The following is a 23331-nucleotide window of genomic DNA, read 5'->3' on the forward strand; positions in this document are numbered from 1 at the left end:
CTCAGGCAACTTACAAGAGTAGGGAATGAACAATAAGCAATGAATATTCAGAATAGAAAAAGAAGTAATCAGAAACAGTTCACAAAATTGGAAATGCAAATGGACAAATAAAGAAAAAATGTTGGTATATTTCCCTATAAAATACAAAAAGTAAAAACAAAATTCTCATAAAGTCCTCATAAATTAGTAATTTAATATTACAGAGGAAGGCATAAAATTAATAGACAATGGAACATGCATTATTCATTTGTAGTTAGGCTTCTGGGACATGGGAATTCTATGCACTGTTGAAAATAAATGCAATTGTAATGGAAATTAGTAAAAAATTCCGAAGTGTTATCTGCTAATACATTTCAAAAATCTTTAAATTGTATTTAGCTTGGCAATTACACTTCTAGAAAATGTCCTGAGGAAACAGTGTTAATTTTCTCAAATGATTTATTTACTTTGATATTCATAATTCATAAGTAAAATATTAAAATAAATAAAGGTAACTGAAAAAAAGTTCATCTCAGATGCTGCTAGCTGTTTATTCAAACATCACTGGTCACCTTCTTCCTTACTGTCAGAACAATGATTTCATGCTAAGTAGCAGGATGAACAGCCTCAAAAAGGAATTATTAATTACTTGGTCAATCATGGTCATCCCATTCTTGTTGGCCAGATACTCATTTCCCAGTCTCCCTTCCAGCTAGAGATAGCTGTATTACCAAGGTCTGGACTATAAGATAAAATGGGAAATTAGAAAATAAAGGCAAGCTATTTTGACCTTGCCCCTGCTTCCTGACTTTGATTATGGTGTGAAGATGTTATGCTTTGAGTTGTGCCAACCGTGAAGTCACAAGCATAAGAACAAAACAGCAAGTGTCCAAAATGGATGAAAAGAGCCTGAATTCTTGATGACATGGTTGATCTGCCCAACAAATCAAAAGGTTTCCTGTCTCCAGACTTCATCTGGATCATATGCTTATTTCAAGTCAGTGTTAAGTTTTATGTCATATTTTTTTCACTCTGAACATAGATAATGTATTGATAAAAAAGTTCTTTCTAATTTTTCTAACTAAGTTTATTTTTGAATGGCACATAAAACATAAACATTGTACATATTAATGGGGTAGTGCCACATGATTTGATTCATTGTATACTACTTAAATCTATTAAACTTATGTACCTCCTCAAACATTTATCAAATTTTTTTGATGGAAACATTCAAAATCCTTTCTTCTAGGTTTTTGAAATATTATATATAATATTATTAATTATACTATTATTGATATATTATTATCTATAGTCATCCTACTATACAATAGCACAGCAGAACTTCTTGCTCTTACATAACTGAAACTTAGTAACCAACCATTGGTCACCCTTTCCCCTTCCCTTCCTTTTTCTATTTTCCCCAATCTCTGGTAACCACCATTCTACTATCAGTTTCTATGAGATCAATTATTTTACATTGCACATATGAGTGAGATCATGTGGGAGTGTGTTTCTGTGCCTGACTTATTTCACATAACACAATTACCTCCAGTTCCATCCATGTTAATACAAATGAAAGGATTCCATTATTTTATATTTCATTCCTTTTCATTGTCTAATAGTATTCCATTTTTTATATGTAGTACCTTTTCTTTATCTGGTCATCAGATGATAGACACATTGTTTCCAATTTCTTGTCAATTCCAATAGACAGTGCTACAGTATACACTGACGTGCAAATGTCTTTTAATCATACCAATTTTATTTCTTTTGGACATATACACAGTAGTTGGATTGTTGGATCATATGCTAGCTCTGTTTTTCCATTTTCAAGGAACTTACACACTGTACTAATATACATTCCCACCAACATTGTACAAGGTTCTCTTTTCTTCACATTATTGCCAGCACTTGCTATCTTGAGTCTTTTTGATAATAGCCATTCTTACTGAGATAGTGTATCTCACTGTAGTTTTGATTTGTATTCCCCTGATGATTAGTGATGTTGAGCATTTTTATGTATTTATTGCCCATTTGTATGTCTTCTTTTGAGAAACATGTTACTTTCAACTTAGAACATCCTATTTTTGTTCATAGGCAAAATAATTTGTCCACAGCAAAGATGGGAATCCATCAGGTATATCTGGTTCCAAGGTTTACATTATATTTTTGCTGTACAATTGAGATTTGGGGTAAGTCACACAACCTCTTTCAACCTTGGTTGTCTCATCTATAAAATGGGGCTTATAATACCTTCTTGATGGGACTGTTGTAAAAACAAATAAGGGAATGCACATGAGAGTTCCTTAGAAAGTACAGACTACTAGACAGGTATAAGCTATCTATATATAAAGCTTTTAGAGGAGCATTTAAATTGCAATTCATTCTGTTTCTATGAATTTTCTTGTGCTGAAGTAAATGTCATAGAGGTGCTGAGTCAAATGTACATTTCATGGTGGGCTTCTTTTTAAAAGCTTAGTAAGAGCAGTTTGATAGATACATTTTTCCCTTTAAAGAAGTTCAGCTTTGTAAATACGGATGGCTTTTAAACTAATGGCCGTATATATGACACCAACATTTGTAAGACTCTTTATCATGAATATTGAAGGTATTTGAAATAGATTTTGGTCAAGGCAAGCAGTTTATTCCTTTGAGTTCATTCTAATATCCAACATGACCTAACTTCTCGTGGACTTTCCTTGGTCTTTGAATCCCTTATTGACTATAGGGTCCACTATGGAACATACACAATATTATATGTAAAGAGAGAGAAGGAGGAAGGAAGGGAAAGTGGTGAAGATATGGAATGATTTTAACAAAATCACATTATATACATATATAAATGTACCAAAGAGAATTTCACCTTTACGTATATGTAGAAATTACCAATAAAAATAAATAAATGAGTGAAAGGAAGATTATGTTAGAGTAAAGGAAGGACATTAGGGGTATGGAGGAGGGGAAGGAAATACAGTGGGGAATAGGGATTAAAATCAAATATCTTGCATATACGATTTTGTCAAAATTAACCCAACTACCATGTATAACTGTACATCACTAATTATAAACAATAAATAAATTTATATGAATGCTTATACCCCTTGATATACCTGGGCCTTATCCTCTTCATTTTTTTTAAGTTCAGAGGTAGGAAGAATGTGGACTATATAATCACTTTATTTTCTTTCAGACATAGGATGATGTCACTCAGAACCCTCCAAAGGGTTCTTAGTACACTTAGGAAAAAAGATTTCTCATCATAGACTTCAGGTCCCCACATAGTCTGGCCAATATATCCCCCTCCCTCTCACCGTATACAACTGTCCCTCTCACTCACCATAACCCTTCTTCCTTGAACATACGTAGTTCATTTTCATCTTGGGACTACATTAGCCATATCCTCTCCCCAGAAGGTATAGCCTTAGGGAGTCCTTCCCCTGTCACTCAGTATCAAATCATCCTAATTTAATTCTTTCTATAGATTCAGATCTATATTCCTTATTTATATGTGTATATATCTCATTTGTATTTGTATCATTAATAAAAAGCTATGGTTCATGAAAGCAAACACTTCTCTCTGTTTCACATATCCATGGATCCAACAACCATGTTTGCATAAAATAACATGTGAGTATAGAGAACCTGCTGGGTATTTTCTCCCAGTCTCCATAGCATAAGCTGAAACCCAAATTTAATATCATTCCAAGTTCAGGGAACAACAAGAGACTTAAAGAAGGAAGAATTAAGCAACACTATCCGTGCTCTTATTCCTGCTCTTATTTCTGGTCATTTTGTTCTGACCTTACCTCTAATTGGGATTCTAAAGTCCCCCTAGTTCCCCAATCCTGAATCCTCCTTTGTATAGCCTTCTCGGTAATCTGTACCCTCTAGACAGAGGCCACACTTCAGCCTTCTTGGTTCTTCTCTCTACCCCCATCTCCAAGACCTAATACCTGGCTCCTAAATACCAAGTAGGTGGTTCTTTATTTAGTTGACAGATTACTCTAATGCTAAACAATCCTTCTGAGCCTTTGCATTCCACATCTCACATTGACGTACCTTGTTCTCTCCTGTAACTTGACCCTGATCCATCTAGGCTTATTCTTGCTGGAACAGTGACTACTATTGCATACTCTCTGAATCCCATGTCTTGCCTACTGAACTGGATCAGTCATAGTTCAGACTGGCTCTCCTAATCTGGGTCCCTCTAAATTGAGAGACTGATTCCCAAGATATCAAAACACAAGTATACTAATTTGGGAGACTTACCTTGGAGAGCTCTTGTCCAGGACCACACTGTTGGCATGTGACACAGCGTCCCCACTGGTCCCAGTACTCATTTTCTTGGCAATCCATGGTAAGAAGGCTGTAGGTACAGAACACAAAAACTAGGGAGATAATGGGAAGGAATTGCAAGGTAAGTTGTGACTTCCATGATGCTTGACTGCTGGGTTATCTTAATCTAATTCATGCTCTTATTTACAGGGGCTAAAGAGGCCAACACAAAACATCTAATGTTTATATAGCCAGACTGTGCTTATATAGTTCCAGATATTCTAAATGCTTTACATGTAATAGTCATTTAATTCTCAAACAACTATATCAGAGATAATTATTTGCTCTATTTCTCAGATGAGGAAATTGAAGCACAGAGGCCAAAGAAGTTTCTCAAATTTTCACAGTATGTGGTTATACCAAGAACTGAACTGGCAAAGAGAATAACACAAGTAGCTGACTTCTGTCCAGGTGGAGCATAAACACCATATTCTCTGATGTGTGACCATCTCTTTTAATAGTATAGAAAGTGTTTACATCTGTTATTATTACACTATTATTACATAATCTGTACATTAATCCCTGTGAGTTAAACAGTATAGGGATTGTCATCTTTATTTTGTGGATGGAAATCCTGAAATGTGGTTCTCTTTTGCCAACAGTGTCTTCAGTACCTATGAGGACCATAAACTGCCATTGCATCTGTCCTATGTAGAATGGGAGGGGAGGATGACGAATCTTGCAGAAATACCTTTGTGCACTAAGGTTTAGAGAGGGAAACATTATTCTTGTAACAGTTCTTGAAGGAGAGATATTATGGGGCAATAACACTTGAATTGTACTGATATTTGATACGTATGAATTCTAATCCTGTCTATATAGATAAGAATAACCAATCATCCTGTTTTCTCAGGACTAAGAGGTTTCTGAGGTCATGGGCTTTTTAGCTCTAAAATGGAGATTCTCAAGCAAGTTGAGATGGTCAATCAACATATCTGACTCTTTCATTTTGAACTATGATCTGGATGAATTATTTTATCTTTTCTAATCTCTGTTACTCAATCTGAGAAAAAGGGACAGTATATTCCTCACCTTGATTAGATATCTCTTGAGAGGATAAAAGGAGAGCTCATGATCATCAAAACATCCTGAAGGTCTTAAAGTACTATACAAAATAAGACAGTTAAATATGCAGACAGGTAATCTTCTACAAAGAGGCATTTTAATGAATATGGCTAAAATTATGAGGCTTTTCCTTCTTAAAGATAAAGGTGTTCTGAGGTCCTTTTGCTCACTCATTGCATACCATGATGAATTTCAGGTAGTTTGTCAAATACCAAAAGTCCTGAATGTGTACTTCATCAGAAGAGAGAACACATGTATACCTTAAAAGTCATCAATGCAGAAAGGGTAGGACATTCTGGCTGACATTTTTGCTTCAATGAACCTTTTCTGTACATTGACTGGACGGTTCTTTTCCACTCTTTCATTCAGAGGGAAGTGGCCTACAAAATCCAATCCATTTTTGTACAAGGTATCCTCTCCTGTTTCTGTTTTGAGTAGTCACCCAAGGTGTTAGCCTCAGGAGGCATGCTTCCCTGTCCTTACTACCCACCTTTCTCACTGAGCACAAAAATCATTGGTTTCATAGGTCGCATGACAAGGGATTTCAATACCATATGGGTACAAAGCCAGCATACTGGTCTGGAAAACTGTCCTGTGTCCTTTTTCTTGCCAGAAAAACAGAAAAACATTGGCAGGAACCAAAAAAAAAACCCACTTTTTTGAGATAAGCTCTCAAAACAAGCATCTGAAATCTTCATGGCAGCTGCTGTTGGTCTTGAAGTGCCTGGCATAACCTACTGGTTTGGTTTCAAGAGACCCACCTACCTAATAAACACAAGCCTTAACACAGCCTTAAAACCCTGGTTTTAGGACTTCACTCTAGGCAAAGTAGGTCTATTGCCAAATTCCCATATTCCATATCAGGAACTAGGGAATAAATAAAGGTCTTATTTTTTTTCTCCTTTTTGTCAAACAGTTTATTAAAGGCATATAAATTAACTTGTCTTTTATTAATTAGAAGTTTAAGAAATTGCCTTTATTAAGGAGAATAAAATCATATGGACCTTGAACTGTTCTGAAGAAGGCAGCATATGGGTAAAACTGCTTGTTAAGGGTTAAATGTCACTATCCTGAGGCAATGTGAGAACTTATATCAGATTTTCCCTCATGGTCTGCAGTATCTTGCAGCAAATGTAACTGCCTTTTCATTTTCAGAGAGCGTAACAAAGAATAAATAGATTTTGAGAAAATCAGTTGCTCATGTAACTGCAGTTAGACACTCCTCTAAAGTGTTACCGAAGATGAGGCTGAATCCCCCAAACTTCTGACTAAGTTGGTAATATAGAGAGACCTATAAAATTCCCAGGAGTACAGACCATTTCATGCCCACTACCTAGGCCTGCACTTGGAAGAGTTGTAGTTCAACAGTCCTTACTCTTTATTAGCTTATCAACATGCTTTGTTTCTAGGACTATGGTAAACTATGTATGTGTTTAGTCACCTAGATTATTTTTCTCTCAGATAACAACTTTCTAAACAATGGTTAATAATTCTGTCTAAAAGAAAAAACAAAGATCTTAATTAGTGACATGTGGACTTGTGTTTTAATTCCATCTCTACAATTTAGTAGTCATGTATTCCCCCCAAATTGTTTGATCTTTCATGGCATCAGGTTTTTCATGTGTAAAAAAGAGCATTTAAATAACAAATGCATTTTAAAAGTTAAAAAAAATGATACCTTCCTTATGGAGTAAATTAGAGGATTAAATAAAATAATGCATGTTAAAGGACCTAGTATAAGGCTTGGTGTATATGAGACACTTGGTAATTAGTAGATTCTCTTCCCAGTCCTTCCTGATTTAGAAGGGCCCTTTTCCCCCATCCCCTTCAGAAGGGTGAGGTTACACTATGAGTAATGCACACTCATCTCCCTTGGGATTTGTGGGGAAGAAAAAGGAAAGGGACCTAATCTTTTACATTGACCCACCCCAGCTGAAGCACAGAGACTATGCCTAAGACACAAGTGTCATTACAGCATCTCCCTCCTTACTATCTGTTGCCACTGGTGACCTAAAGCTTAAGGACAAGCTTCCCCATAATACCTTCAGTATCTAAGTCATGTGGACTAAAAGGAACTTTGTTCTCAGTATTTGCTGGATATTTTTGATCAAGATACTTTTGTACAGGATGAACTTGGTTGAAAAAGGTTTGAAAAACATTTCTGAGACAATTGCCTTGAAATAAAAGTGCAAAAGAAATAAAATTTGATTTACAGATAAGTGAGAATGCCATTAGATACTTTGTTGAACAGCAGATCATTTTCAACAGAACATTCCCTCCCACTTCTACAAACTAAGGCTCAAAAAATTTTTTCACCCCAAATCTGACACAGGAATGTGCTCTCTTTCTATTATTTCATTCACTACATTAGTGTGGGGCAGGGAAATAAGGTAAGTGTCAGGCGTCACTTCTCTCCTCCCCTTGCATATGATGCATTCTAGAGTTCTTCTGCCAAAGCCCTCCACAAATTCAGCTTAATGCCTGCAGGTTTCATCTTGAAAAACTGCCTCCAACTTGCCAACAACTCAAGAAAAGCACAGACCAGGGAAATGCATGGACGATGAACAAAGCCCAAATAGTTACAGTGGATAAAAGTCTATGGTTTGTGACAGGAATTTCAACTCTGTCCCCAACAGAAACTCCCCACTACAATTTGGGCAGCTCACTCAGTTTATTCATCCACAAAATGGGGACGTTTCTACCTTTTCTGTTTAACTCTTAAGATTATTTTGGACATCACAATGTGGAATGTGGAAGTTTTAATGTGGAAGTGCTCTAGAAACCTCATATAGATCACATACCAGGACTATTTTTATTACAGCACCACAGATACCCATAAAGAGAACAAATGTGAAGCAAACTGATAAATTTTTACATGTGCATACACTAGTGTAAACACTACACAGATAAAGATACAGAACCTTTTTATTAACTCAGCAGCCTCCCCCTTGCCCATTTTCCAGTCAATACCACCCCTTTCTCCAAGTAATTACTACTCTGGTTTCTGTCACTATGATTACTTTTACCTAACCTTGAACTCCATATAAATTAAAATCATACAAGACACACCCTTATTTCTGGATTATAAGACTTTTCTTGTAAGAAACAAAAATAATTCTATAATCTTAAATTGCTTTCTTATAAGAAAATATAAGTGTAAATCTTTATGACCTTGTATTAGGCAATAGTTTCTTCGATATAACACCATAAGCACAAGAAAAAGAAGTAAAATAATAAATTCATGCTTAAAGTTAGAACTTAAAAATTCAACACTTTTCTGCTTCAAAGGACACTATAACGAGATTGGGAAGGAGGAGGGAAGAAGACATAATGGGTGACTATATTTGACTGGTTTACACTGTATACATGTGTTGAACTATCACACCGAATATCATTAATATGTACAATTAACATGTTAATTAAAATGCTATAAAATATTTAAAAAATTAAAAACTGAAAAGAAAGAAACTAGAAGACAATCCACACAATTGGAAACAAAAATTTGCAAATCATGTATCTGATAAGAGATCTGCACCTAGAATATACCAAGAACATTTACAACTAAAAAATAGTCAACAACAATATAAAATGGGTAAAGTATCAAAATAGATATTAATCCAAGAAAACATAAAAATGGCCAATAAGCCCATGAAAATATGCTCAGTATCATTAATAATAAGGGGAATAAAAATTAAAACTGGAAGACAATATCACTTTATGCCCACTAGGTTGACTATAATAAAAGACTGGACAAAGAAGTGGTGTTTTCAAGGATGCAGAGAAATTGGCACCCTAGTATATTGCTCATGGGATGTAAAATGGTGCTACCGCTTTAGAAATTTTTTTGTCCTCAAAATGTTAAACATAGAGTTACAACATGACTTATCAATTCCATTCCTAGGTATATACCCCAAAGAATTGAAAACACATGTTAAACTAACATACGAATGTTCCTGGAAGCATTATTATAATAGACAAATGTAGAGGAAAACCCAAATGTCCATTGAAATGATAATCAGACAAAACTTGATCTGTCTGTACATTAAAGAATTAATCAACAAAAACAAAACAAAACAAAACAAAAATAAAAGCACAAAGCTGGGTATGTGGTGCATGCCTATAATCCCAGGGGCTTGGGAGGCTGAGGCAGGAGGGTAGCAAGTTCAAAGCTAGCCTTAGCAACTTAGTGAGACCCTAAGCAACTAAGCAAGACCCTGTCTCTAAATCAAATATAAGAAAGAGCTTGGGATGTGGCTCAGTGGTTAAGCACCCCAGGGTTCAATGCCTGGAACCAAAAAAATAAAAAACCCAAAAAAAAAAAAAACATGAAGTCCTTAATACATGCTATAACATGAATGAACCTTGAAAACATATATGATAAGTGACAGAAGTCACACACAAAAGAGCAGATATTATATGATTCTATTTATATAAAATATCCAGAACAGGCAATCCATAGAGAGAAAGATTTAGTGTTTGCCAGAGACTGAGGGAAGGAAGGAGTGACTAATTAATATGCATGAGTTTCTTATGCGGTGATGAAATGACCTGGAATTAGAGAGAGGTAATGGTTGTATGATGGTAAATATACCAAAGCTCAGAGCTGAGTAAACTCTGTACACTTTAAAATGGTGAATTTTGTGATATGTGAATTATATCCTAATTTTTTAGAAATGATGGCTCTTCAGTTTTTTCATTAATACTGTGAACTATCCCATATTATTGCAATAGACATTTCTAAGTTAGCACCAGAATAAAAAAGGAAAAGAAAAAGAAAAATTTAAAGCTGCTATAGATATTCTTATACGTGCCTCTAAGTGTAAATTGATTCACCCAAAGTTTGCTTAATCCAAACTTATCTGGTAAATTTTATATATATATATATATAAAATATATAAAATTATATATATATAATTATATATAATAAATTATATATATAAATATAATATATATAAAATTATATATAATAAATTATATATACAATATAAATATATAATATATATAATATAAATAATATATAATAAAAATTATATATATACATATATATATATATATATATATATATATATATAAATGAGTGCTGACAAGTGGCAACATGACTAGTGTCTCTTTATTTGGCCTGTCTTTGTCATGTGGATGCTGTCTCTGCCCATTCCCTCTGTCCTGGTTCCTCAAAAAATAACCTAGAAGAATAAGAATATATCAGACAGACAGGAAAGAGGAGAAGCAATGAGGTTGACATTAATGATAATCCCCACATTAGCTCATTGTGCCCTGAATAATTGCTGCTGGCCAAGTTTCTGCTGGATGTGAGGTGTTCAGGCGCTGGGGGTGCAGCTGCCTCTGGCTACAGCTTGCGGCTGCTGCTCTTCTCAACTTGCCCACATGCCTATGAAGTGAAACATGCCCTCTCTATCTAGGATGGGTAGGCAGAACAGGATGACAAGTCTAAATTAAGAACTCAGGACTTCAGGATATTTGCTTTGCCTGGACAGTGCAGGAGGTCTGGGATTAGAAAGGGTGAGGAAGACAGCAGCTGGTCCATGCCCTGCCCATTCCTCTCCTCTGAGTCCACTCAACCACCCACATGCACAGGATTGGCAAAATCAAGACAGTTGCTCTGCCACTCTTGAGAATACTCCATTCCTTGAAAATCAAGTTTCGAATCAGTACAGTGCCTTCATCATTTCCAGATGTTTGGTCTATAAGACAGATGTTGCTTTACCATTTGGTGCTGGCTCTCAGCCTTCCCTTTTCTGGGTTGGCCAACAGTCACTCTTATTCCAACCTTCTATTGCCCATAAGCTATTTCCAAACTATCAAACTTCTTATCTTCTTCCAGTCCCACTATTTGTGAATTTTATATTTCCTGTTTCAACTCAGTGTGGTGAATGGGCCCAGGCCTAACTCTGCCAACAAAGAGCATATACCTAACTAATGCCAGGACTGAGGTTCCTGTATGTACCATGAGGGAACTTGTTTAGCCAATTTCTTAAACCAGTGGTTCTTGCTGTTGGCTGCACCTTGGGAGCTCAAGAATATGCTGATACTTGAGATTCAACCCTGATAATCTGATGTAATTAATTTGGAGTGTGATCTGAGCATCTGGAATTTATACAGCTCCCCAGGTGATTCTCAAGTGCAGTCAAAGTTGAAAATATTACATTGATAAGGAGCCTCTTTTGGTTCTAAACATGTCTGTTTTGCCTGATTATAAGGTGCAGTCGAAAGAGGTTTTTCCATCCCCCATATAATAGAAGGAATTTCATGAAAAAGTAATGTTTGTCCTACCCATTTTTTTGGGGTTTAAGAAAAATGAGAAAAGTAAAGGGGATGAAAGTGGTATGGCTATTTCAAAACATGCTAGGCCATGTCGTCTCCAACTTGTAAATCCATTGGTAACTCCTCCTTTCACTCATAAAAGTCAAAACCTCCCAATGATGAGGCCTTAGATAATGTGCCTACCTCAAATTCCCCAAGTACTTCTTCGGATCCATGCTCTCTATTTTTCCCCTTACTTTCTTCACTCCAGGCATGCTGGCCACCTTGCTATTCTTCAAATTTGCTAGGAATTCTCTCACTTTAGGTCCTTCACACCTGCTCAAGTCAGGGTGATTCTTGCTCATGACAAGTTCCCTCATCCTCTTCAGTTCTTTGCCCTTCTACCATTTTCTTGTCAGAGCCTTTCTGATCACTATTTTAAAATTGCAACTTCCTACCATACTACTTATCCCCCTTTCCTATTTTATTATCCCCTATAGCATTTATGACATTCTGACCTATCCAATATTTTGGTTATTTACTTTTTTATTGCCTGTGCTTTCCTCAACTAGAATGTAAGCACCACGAGACAGGAGTGCCTAACATGTTCACTACTTCATATTTGGTGATTAGAACAGTCAATGGTATATAGTAGGCACTAAATAAATACTGGTCGATGAGCAAATGATGAAAGTCTACAGAATAAAGGTCACAATCTTCTGACTGAGTGAAAGATTTCACAGTTCATGAGGAGTTTCATATTGATTAACAGATCTTCACAATGACCCTAGGGATTATTATCCACAATTAACATACTTGCAAAGAGAGAAAAATGAGACTCAGAGAAAAAGTTTTACTGTAAGTTTACTTAGTTAGTAAGAAGTACTCAAAGATAATTTAGGGCCCATGAGTGAGGCATGCTTTCCAAGGTAGTATTGCATTAAAATAGGGAATAGAGATCTTCCCAGCCTTCACTGAAATTTAATTTATTCTTCAGTGATATTTTGAGTGTGCCAAAAAGTATTTTTGAACATTAACTTGATTGTGCTTTAAGTAATGGTTTGACAGGTTTACTACCCAAGCCTTAAAGAAGAGGGCCAGGATAAGGGTGTAGTAATAGGAATAGAGAGGAAGTGACATTAGGAGATATGATCCTTACAATGTGAGTACCAAGAGAAAGATACTAGTTAGAGAACTTTCTGAGAGTTCCTGGGCAAGAAAACAGGAGAATCCCAGGTCATGAAGATTGTGGGGAACTTGCTTGGTAGGAAAAAGGCAATACACTATTTTTCAATCTTATTAAGTATGAAGAGTTGGAGGGGACAGAGGAACATTGCAATGGTCATGTCCAGCAGGCAACTTAAGTGTATAGAACATAGGATGGAGTTAGGAATGACTCATGTGCATAAGACAAGAATAGTCACTCTTGCTCATGGATTCATATCAGAATCATCAGTGAGACTTTTCAAAACTATCAATGCTCAAGACTTACTATGTCAAAAACCTCTGAGATTTAAGGAACACTGGCCTTGGTAAGCTGTGGGAGAGTTTTAGGTGGGTAAAGAAGAATACCAAGAACAAAACATTGAGTGCCACTGATATTTGATTCTAGAAGAATAATAGCCATCGGCAAGCAAGTAGTGGAAGCCAGGGAAGAAAGAACAAAAATTGAACAGGATAGTAAAGATAGCAAATGACAAAATTTGAAGAAGTGAGGGTAAGAAATAGTGTCAGCTGTTATGATATAAGGAGATGGAGGAGTGTTCTGGACTGGGGATGTGTTATTTTAAGTTATTTCACGTGTGTGTGATAAAAGTAAATTGCATTTTTATGTTCAAGTATGTTAAAATGTGTGCCTGGACTAGAAATAACTCAGAGGCCACAGGTGGTTACTACAGTTTTTAACAGGTTTCATTCTCCATTTCCAAAATGGCTGAAGAATTTCAACTGTTAGTAACATCTGGTCTAGCTACATCAGGATTAGCATAACAAAGGAGAATGAAGGGAGCTGTGCAAAATTAAAGAAACCTCACCTGTTTGCTCTGTGAGAGGTAATGAATGCCCCAGCTGGGGTAGAACAGAAGACAAAAAACCTTATTTAAAGCAGTTGTCACAGTACAGAAATAAATTAATAAACAACTGATCCATCCATTTTCACTTAACCAAAGACAAACACTAACTACATGAGTCAAATGAATTTTTTTTCAAAATACTCATGTGCATATTTGTGCACGGACACACACACACACACACACACACACACACACACACACAAACACTGAAAAAAAAGCACAAACCTCAAAAGACAAATGTAGCTTAGAAGACTGTAAATTGAGTAGAAGAAAAAGCTAAAATATATAAATATTTGGTTAGAGTCTGGCAACTGCCGAAAAAGAATTTTTAAAAGGAGAAAAAAAGAATTGTGTAGCCAAAAATATAGACATAATTAATAAAACAAATGGGGTGAAATTAGGACCAATAAACTTTGGGCTGATTACAAGGAGAAATATCCTTTTAGTAATTGCTGAAACAATCTTTCCATGTGGGAGCAAAGGCACTAAAATTACCCTGGATGATGTTCCAGGGAAATAATGAGATAATGTATGTAAGAGTGCTCTGGAAACTCCAGATTGTGCTACACATGTGAGGAGTTGCTATGATTGTTGTTATTATCCCACCCAGAACTGGGGAGCAAAGGGCACTGGAGACAAGCCTCAGGCCAGGCCAACATTTAGCCAATACCTAAAGCCTCTGCTTTGCTCTACTGTCACCCTAGCCAAAGTGAGTCACTTATTTGTGTACTGACCACCATAAGACACCATGAAATTATTGTATCATCAAAAATTAGTTACCCCAACAGCCGTACTGAGAGTGGAGATTCATTAATTTCCCAAGGAAGTTTTTGGCTGTGTTGTCCCAGCTTGGAATTGAATTCATGGCATGATTTCTTTGCAGAGCTGTGAACTGGACAAAATTCAATCAAGTGTTCTAATTTCTGATTCCTATTATGTTTTTGGTTTTGCCCCACATTGTCTCCACCCTGTCCAATTTACCAAGCAATCTAGAATAGCTGTATCTCTCTGAACATATCAATAAGAAGAATCCATTTTTCCCCTAACAATCCAAATTCATTTATTCTATACCTTCCTCATAGACCAGGGAATGAAATATCCTAAAGAAGGAGGGAGACAAACCACTGGGTATTTGTGTAAAACCCAGGCCAACATCCTTATGGTAAGACATAAGGCCTATTTGTACAGGATGTGATACGTCTGCCCTTTCTTAAAAAAAAAGTCTAAGAAAATAAAGATACAACACAGTGGGTTTGAGAGCATAAGGTGAAACTGTAAAGAAGCAGCTTGTCGTCTCATATGTAAACACACAATCTCTGACATAATTTTCAGTCTCTGACAATCAAGAGTGAAAAGGGAGTTTAAAACTCATCTTAGCCCCAGCGGCTTGTCACACTGTAAAAGAATCCCATCTATTTCTGCCTGAAGTCCTTTAGTAACAGGTAGCTCAGTACTTAAAAGACAGCACATTCTAATATGTATTTTTTTTCCTTTTCTTTGAAAACTGATTAAACTTTTCAAACTATTAAGCAATTTGAAATAAATATATAGTCATGGAATTCTAAAAGGATTCATCAATATAAACTAAGTCAATTCCCTTATGGTCCAGATGTAGAAACTGAGACTTAGATAAGGAATATGATTTTCCCAAAGTCACATAGTTGGTCAATGGCAGAGTAGGGACTAAAATCCAAGTCTGCATGTTTGGGTCCAGTGTCTTATTTATTTCCCATATATAAAGAGAGAAACGGGCCTAGCTTCAGGACTGATTACTCAGTGACTATGTTACCAAGGTTCCAGCTTCTTGTCTTCACACCCACAACCCAACATTGGCTCATTTTACCCTAAACAGAACAAATCCAAAGGGTGGACTGGGTCAGGGAAAGGTGGCTCATGAAAGGGAAGCAGTACTGCCTACTCTTTTTGGCTCATCCACAATGGTGACTAATAACCTCCTGGAAGTAATGACATCTTACTGTTTAATTCCACCATATATTGCATGGCAATTCTTTTATTTCTGAGAATGATATGATGATTGTTGAGGATACTTGGGGGACATAATACCGGTTATTGCTAAAGGATGGATTTCAAGTCACTTAAAACTCACTTGATACATGCCTTCTATGCAAGGAATTCTATTAGAACTTAGTAACAAGAGGAAAAACAAGAGGTTTCCACCTGTAGGAAATCATGTCTGGTGGGTAAATGGAGAATATATACAGTTAACTCTAATCCAAGACAGACTATGGTCATCATTATATCTCCTATGAGCACAGAATAGTAATGGTCCTTACATTTTATGAGCTGATGGCAAAGCTGATCTGTATCCTTCCTGTTAAGCTCCCAAAGGGAATATACATGGATGGAGCCAGTATTCAGAAAGAGAGCAGAGAAAAACAGGTTCTGCTTTAAAATTTAAGCTTCAGCTCTAAGAAATAGCTCCAAAAGATATCTGATCATCTGCAGAAGGTATTCAAGTAGAGCAGATCAAAAAGACATGGAAGGAGAGTTGTATGGCTAGTCCCAGGTTCTAGGCCTTTCCCATAGGTCTAGGAACTGTCTCCTCTTAATAAGAACTTTCAAGGGAATGTCCGGCATAAGGTGATTGGAAGATCTACCCTCCTCTTGCCTCCTTTTCTAGTGCCAGAGCTGATCTAATTGAGTGTCACCTTAAACCCAAATAGCTATGGAAAACGAAAAAAAAAAAAAAAAAAAAAAAAAAAACTGAACGTGAAGTTAAAAAAAGTGACTCCAGTTTTAGCTCAGACACATACTAACTAAATTATATCTCACACATTTACCTTCCCTAGTTCTGGTGAGGTGTCATTGGGATTATGGTTTAATAAACAATACATTACAAAATTTTTTCTCACATTCACCTATCATGTTCCTTTTGCAGTGTTCCCCATCGTTATGAAGGTGTTACCACCCCAATTTAAATAGTTCAAAACCTCAGACACATATTTGATTTGATGCCATGTCACATGGGAAATGGAAGCAACTGAGTTGTTTGACCTAGAGACAGAAGATGTAGGTAATCTGGCCTCTGGTCTTCAGATCTTTGAAGAAATATCATGGAAGAAAAAGAGAAGACTTCTCTGGGTGGTCCCAGGGAGAATAACTACGACATCTAGAGGCAAGTCATAGGTAAACCAAGTCCAGTTTACCAAAAGAGAGAACTTTTAACAGTCAAGGTTTTCCTTGAATGGAATGGTCTCTTTCAAAGAACAGTGAAGAGAGCAGAATCCAAGAGATTCTGAATCTCACACTCCTTTTTTAAGACCATATAATTTATCAACTTCAAATTTCTGAAGATTCAACTTATGTGATGCCTTTAAATGCACTGCCTCCTTTACAGTCCGACAGTCATCACTTCAGCTCCAAGGACTTGTCCCCTCTCTGTATATAGTTTACCCACCTCTTTCATTCTCCCATTCCAATATGGCTGACTTACATTCATAAAATTATTCTTCTTATAGTACAGATCTTTTCTCTTTAGCTCAGAAACTCTTAATAGCTATCCACTGTCTGCCCAACCAAATTGAAACTGAAGTATCCAAAGTCTTTTGTGGTTTACCACCAACCAAACATGGCAACTTTGACTTCCACTTTTCTCCTAATTGTACTCTAAAATCCATCTCAGCTGGTGTTCTTTTCACACTTTGAGGTTCTGAGCTTCCCTGTCTTCAAGCAGTTGTTCCTGTTGTTTTTTTTGCTTAAACTGCCTTCTCTTCTATCTCCACCTGTTGAAATTCTATCTGTACTCTATGGTCTAGCTTAAAAAATAATAGTTAACATTTATTGAGTGCTTATTTTGGGCCAGCCACTGTGCTAAGCATGTGCAAGTATTTTACATAGATTATCTCATTTAATCCTCACAACAACCCAATGAGGTAGGTGCTATTATTATCTCCACTTTAGCCTGGAGTTTACTGAAGCTCAGAGAGGGGGAAGTAATTCTATTTGTTCAAGGGCACACCAGTTAATAAATGGGGGGATGGAATCTGAACCCAAACAGTTTGGCTCTGGAGTGCAGAAAGGTGTTACTATTTCAAAAAACAATCAAAAAGATTCTCAGATTTTCTCTGACTCAAGTTGATATGATCATTTCTTGATAACCTCAGAGCACTTTGCTCCTTAAAGATGTATCTTGTGTTATATTTACTTGTGTCCTTATACTCATGATGAGCCTACAGGTCCCAGTGGCCACAGCCTAGCTCTTGGGCTTCTCACTGTCTCACACTTGATGACACAGAATAGGTGCTCAGTAAATTCATTAAGTTGAATTAAAAGAATATTGGAGCGAAGGAAAGGTCAGGAGAGTTATCTAGGGTAGATGTTCCACACTTCCCTACCCCAACTACCCTGTGTGACATTGGCCAGAGCTACCAACACCTGTCCAAATCAGACCCTTCAGTCTGTTTTCCCAGCCTGGTCTCTGGCGGGTCTCTTCTTGTCCCCCCAGTTTTCACAGCTGCCTGGGCTTTGGCCAGTGTTTGGGGTGAGGCAGGATCAAAATATCACTGCCCTAGGCTCAGCTTCCAGGACTGAGGGATCAAGTGAAACCCAGCCCAGCGGGTGAGGGGGTGGACTGAAAGCCCCCATACAGAGCCAGCAAGCTCTTTACACAAGCCCTGACTTGCCCAGGGACCACGTGGGTGGGCCAGCAGTTTAGCTTCCCTCAGGGATGCTGCACTTGTCTGATCCACCGCCTCCTCCCCTCTGCTAAATCCCAGCCTCCTCCTCTTCCTTATCTCCCAACCCCAGATGCTCAAGGTGGTTGGACAAGTCCGGGCATGTTCCCAGTGACCATCCGGGTCCAGTAAAAGCCTACACATGGGGGTATTGTTTCGCCAAGGCTGTAAGAATATCAGCCTAGGTTCCAGACACTTCAGATAGTGTTCTCTGAATACACAGGATTAACTGATAGAGAGCCAGGGATGCCTTTCCAGCCGTTCTGACTTTGCAGCACCCAAGCAGGGAAATCCTGACCTGGTCCTACTTGGGTGCCACAGGTTCCAGCCGGCTTGCCACGCCAGGGTGTGCTCCCACACTTACCCAGTAACGGATGGAAGGATGGATCTTACCAAAACAACAATGGCATTCCCAGACAAACAGAAAACGCACCTCAGCACGGAGGGAACATCCCGCTCAGCTCCAGCCCCTCAGTCCCCAGCAAGCATACCGCACTCACAGTAGATGAAATCCGGTTGCAATCAAAGCTCCGCTCCACTCATTTCATATCCACGTGTAGCAACAACGGATCAAATCCACCCTCTTTTCCTTTCAAGCTAAGCCTATTTCTCCCGCCCCTAATAGGCTTCCGGGACAGCTATTGGATTACCTAATGTATCTAGGCGTGGCTATGCAAAGAAATCCCGCCCCTGAATAGGACACTGTGAGTCCGGGGAGGGGAGGGGTGTGAACAGTGACAGAGCCACTGGTAAGGCTGAAGTTGCAAAGCTCCTGGGACTGAAGCGGGGGCGAGAGGGCAGAGGGCCAAGGAGTTTGGTCCAGCCCAGTCTGTGGGAACCGAGGGAGGGTCAAGTGGTTGGAAGCAGCTAAATGGAGCTCAGCAATTCAAAGTTTTATGCATGTTCAACAGGCAAAATCAGCATTGCAAAAAGTAAGGATTTTTAGACATATGGAAAAGCTACTTCCCAGTTCTGGCCCTGCCTTTAAAAAAATGTTTTCAGAAGAATTTTAACAGGATGAGGAGAGGTAACATGAAGTTGGGGGGAAAAAACACTACAAGTTAAGAAACACTGACTTCTGGACTTGGTTCTGACTTTATGCACACCCTTCACCTTCTGTGGAGTCCTAGGTCTCTGTACAGGAAAAAGGGTGGACTAGGTAGTCTCTAAGGGCCCTTCCAGTAATGACACTTCAGGAGTTTATGAGTTTATGATCTCACTGGCAGCAGTGGGGAAGTCCTGGAATGATGTCCTTGACCTTGAAGAACTTGAAGAACCCCTCTTAGGGAGACAGGACAGACTAGACACAGAAAACAACATGCTATATAAAATGCATGAAACTATGCATGTGTGGGGATAAGGGATAGGTGAAAAATTTCTGTACCTTCCTCTCAATTTTGTGTGAACCAAAAATTGCTCAAGAAAAACAAAGTCTTCAAACAAAACCAGAAGAGGACTAAACTATGGGACACAGGCTAGAAGGGCACTGGGATGCAGGAAGGAGTAAAAATGAAAAAGAGTATATGACTAGGAAAGATAAATACTCTTCAGTGGATTGAGTGGTCACAAGAGGTGGAGTGTCAAACAGCATTATGGAAAGAGAAAAAGGAAAGCTTGAACCAAGATATGGGGTAGGGTACCAAACAATGTGCCATGATCAGACTCCAAGGGGCTCCACCTTACTTGAGCAGAGGTTATATACCAGGAGTTTAGAGGGAGTTTTCTGTACAGGGGTTGAAAAGCCTTGGTGGAAAAGGGTTGAACAAGCACAGAGGGGACTTTGAAAGGGTACTAAATTAATTCCTTATCTATCTTCCAATAAGAATTGAGACTAGGCATTGCGGCACATGCCTGTGATTCCAGCTACTCAAGAGACTGAGGCAGGGGGATCACAAGTTCAAGGTCAGCCTTAGCAACTTAGCAAGGCTGTAAGCCACTTACTGAGACCCTATTTCAAAATAAAAATTAAAAAGGGCTGGGGATGATACTCAGTGGTTAAATACCCTAAGTTCAACCCCTATATCAAAAATAAAAAAAATATATTGATACCAGAATGTGGTCATCACTTAGACTGCTGTTGTGGGCTCAGAAAGAGAATTGCCTGAGTTGTAATTTCCGGTTTGGTCCTTAATAGCTGTGTGACCTTGGGCAAGTTAAGTAACTCTGTATCATAGCATATTCATTTATAAAATGGAGACAATAATAAGCTCTTCCTTGGGATTATTTTGAGGATTGCATTAATTTATATAAAAAATAGGGTTAATATATATAAGGAAATTAGAACAATTAGTGGGACATTGAACATAACATGCACATGTTTATTAGGTATAATAAATAACACACACATATACATAAGCATTTTAGGGCCTTTAGATCTGTGAGATGAAAATGAAAATAGTTGTGCTGTGTATTACTTCCCAGAGGAGGCAAAGGAAGGGCCAGAGGAGGAAACCTCTGCTTTTTCTCCCAGGGGATGGGACTCTCCCAAAAGAGGGGTCCTTTGATTTTTCTCCAACTTGTGCTACCCAGATCTGGGTTACAGTCTTGAGACTATACTGTAACAGAAAGAAACGTGGCTTGGGATTTAGGAGTCTTGGCATGTGTAAAAATCTTATAAGTGTCTTTCTCTCTCTGCCTTTGTAACCTGAAGAGGTTCTTGAACTAGATGACCTTGAAACAATAGAGCAGTGCTTTTCACATGTTAATGTGCACACAGAATCACCTAGGAATTTTATTAAAACACAAATTCTGATTTAGTAGCTCTGTTGTGGGGGCCAACATTTTGACTTTCTAACAGAGTCCCTAGGTGATTCAGATGGTGCTAGGACACAGACCACACTTCAAAGTGAGCATTTAGAAGGTGGTTAGGAACAGTCTTTACTAAGCATCTCTTGTGTTAGTCAGCATTCCATTGTTAAAACAAAATATCTGAGATAACAAACTTATATACAGGAAATGTTTATTTTGACTCCCAGTTTTGGAGGTTTCAGTCCATGTTTTTTGGCTCTATTGCTTTTGAACATCATGGCAGAGTGTAGAGTTATAGTGGGGTTAAGCCATTCACTTCATGGCCAGGATGCAAAAGAGAGAAAAGAGGAGAGATCTGGGTCCCATTATCTCCCTCAAGGGCATACCCCCAATGACCAGAAGGCCTCCCACTGGGCCCTACCTTTTAAAGGTTCCACCATTTCCCAATAATGCCACAAGCTGGTGACCAGTTGTTTAACACATGAGCTTCTGGGGATCATTTCAGAACCAAACTAATCTATAAATCATGCAAATGTACCCCTTTGAAGCTTACAGAAGTCCTGTGAAATAGTGATTACTATCCCTTACGGATAAAGAGGTTCCTTGTACTCTATGATGCTGCCTGGAGTACTGAAATCAACGTGAGATGAAGGTACTAAGGCAACTTCAGAGTTCACAAGCTTTTGTCAGATTATTTAGAAAATGACGATAAACAAAAACTGTAAAGCTAACACTGCCCTCTACCATATCTTGTCCAATAATACCACAATGGTAGCTGACCCTCACAGAGCACTTTTCAGGCAATGTTCCAACAGTTTTGCATAAATTAATTAATTTATCTTCTCATTAACCAATGAGGCCAAAAACACTAGATTCATTCTTGCCTCGTTTTCTCACTTCATATTCATCCCATCAACAATCCAATCATCTCTGTCTCCAAAATATCCCAAATTCCACATTTTCTCAGTACCTTCACTGTAATTACTTTAGTGAAAATAATCATTATAGGATTCCTTGATCTTAAAGTCATACTACTACAGTCAATTCTCAGTATAGCAGTCAGAGTGACCCTTTAAAAACGTAAATCAGTCCAAGTCTGTCCAAACCATTCCACTTACTGGTTTCTTATTCCTAGTAAAAGTCAAGGTCCTCAATTATGGTCTGTGAGAGTTCACAATCTGGCCCACTCCATCCTACCCACAATCTGCCCATATATCTTTAATCTCATTCCTGCACTCCACTTCACTACTGCACCCAACCATAGTGACCTCCTTGCTCTTTATTCTACCACTCAAAGCATGCTTCATGCTGGTCTTTGTATTTGCTGCTCTTTCAGCCTGGACACTTCTTTCCATAACTACCTTCACTAATACTTTCCTCACTTTCACCAGATTTATACTCAAATGTTACCTTATCATTTTTTACAATACTTTCCTGAACTACCTAATAATAAGGTAATGAAATTCCAAGGGACTTTTGGACTATATAGGTAGACTTTGCCCCAGCACTAGCCCCAAGTATGTGAGGTGCAGTGTGGCAAGGGGAAGAGTTAAGATTCTCAGCCCTAAGTCATTCCAGCCACACAGTCAGTCAGAACTGAAGATATGTCAGCTCATTTCTTGGAAACTCCCTGCAACCTCTCCTCTCATGATTGACAGGAATAATTTCATTTACCCAAACAGAGTAATCCCAAACAATGAGTTTCTCTAACTATACTTCACTGCTATAACTATCCTAATCTGACAGAAACCCCCACCCCACCTATTTCTGGGGACAGAAAAGTTCTTCTGGAGCCCAGTGAGAGATTTTGGGATCTCTGCTACTAACTTTCAGTTCTTCTCAGAGATTATCTAGGTTTGCACACAGAAATACTGTCCTTGGTTAGGTTTAGAGAAGACTGAATAGCCTCTAATTCTAGTGTAACAGGCAGGCAGGGTGATTTCTTATGAGAAAACCTCATGTTTGTTTAGAAAGACTAGTGCCCTTACAGCCTCTGTGAAGACTGAAAGAGGAACAGAGGTACAAGTTGAAGTACCAGTAGATGCTGGTGTCTGTGGGGCAGCCCCTTTGTACTGTAGTATCTTGAGGGATGTTTCTGAATACAGGATCAGTTTCTGGTGTCTTTTAGTAAGCTTGTGGAAAAATGTGCAGATAACTTTAACCATAGCTGTCTGATG

General features: G+C 38.0%; 1 protein-coding gene across 6 annotated transcripts in view; it reads right to left on the minus strand.

Annotated features, from left to right (window-relative positions):
- Positions 1 to 19000, minus strand: part of Eda2r (ectodysplasin A2 receptor) — a 32428-nt gene extending 13428 nt beyond the window's left edge. For 2 of the 6 annotated variants that reach the window (XM_047536058.1, XM_047536053.1), the window contains exons 1-2: positions 18898 to 19000; positions 4249 to 4345 (exon numbers count right to left, since the gene is read on the minus strand). In XM_047536058.1, the coding sequence (XP_047392014.1) occupies positions 4249 to 4335 (87 nt within the window). In that variant the 5' untranslated portion in view covers positions 4336 to 4345; positions 18898 to 19000. Of the gene's footprint in view, positions 1 to 4248; positions 4375 to 18839 lie in introns of those variants that run through there. The other 4 variants (XM_047536054.1, XM_047536055.1, XM_047536057.1 and 1 more) reach the window with 4 other exon arrangements.
- Between the last annotated feature and the right edge of the window lie 4331 nt (positions 19001 to 23331).

This window comes from Sciurus carolinensis, chromosome X, assembly GCF_902686445.1.
Source record: "Sciurus carolinensis chromosome X, mSciCar1.2, whole genome shotgun sequence".
Taxonomy (NCBI): Eukaryota; Metazoa; Chordata; class Mammalia; order Rodentia; family Sciuridae; genus Sciurus; species Sciurus carolinensis.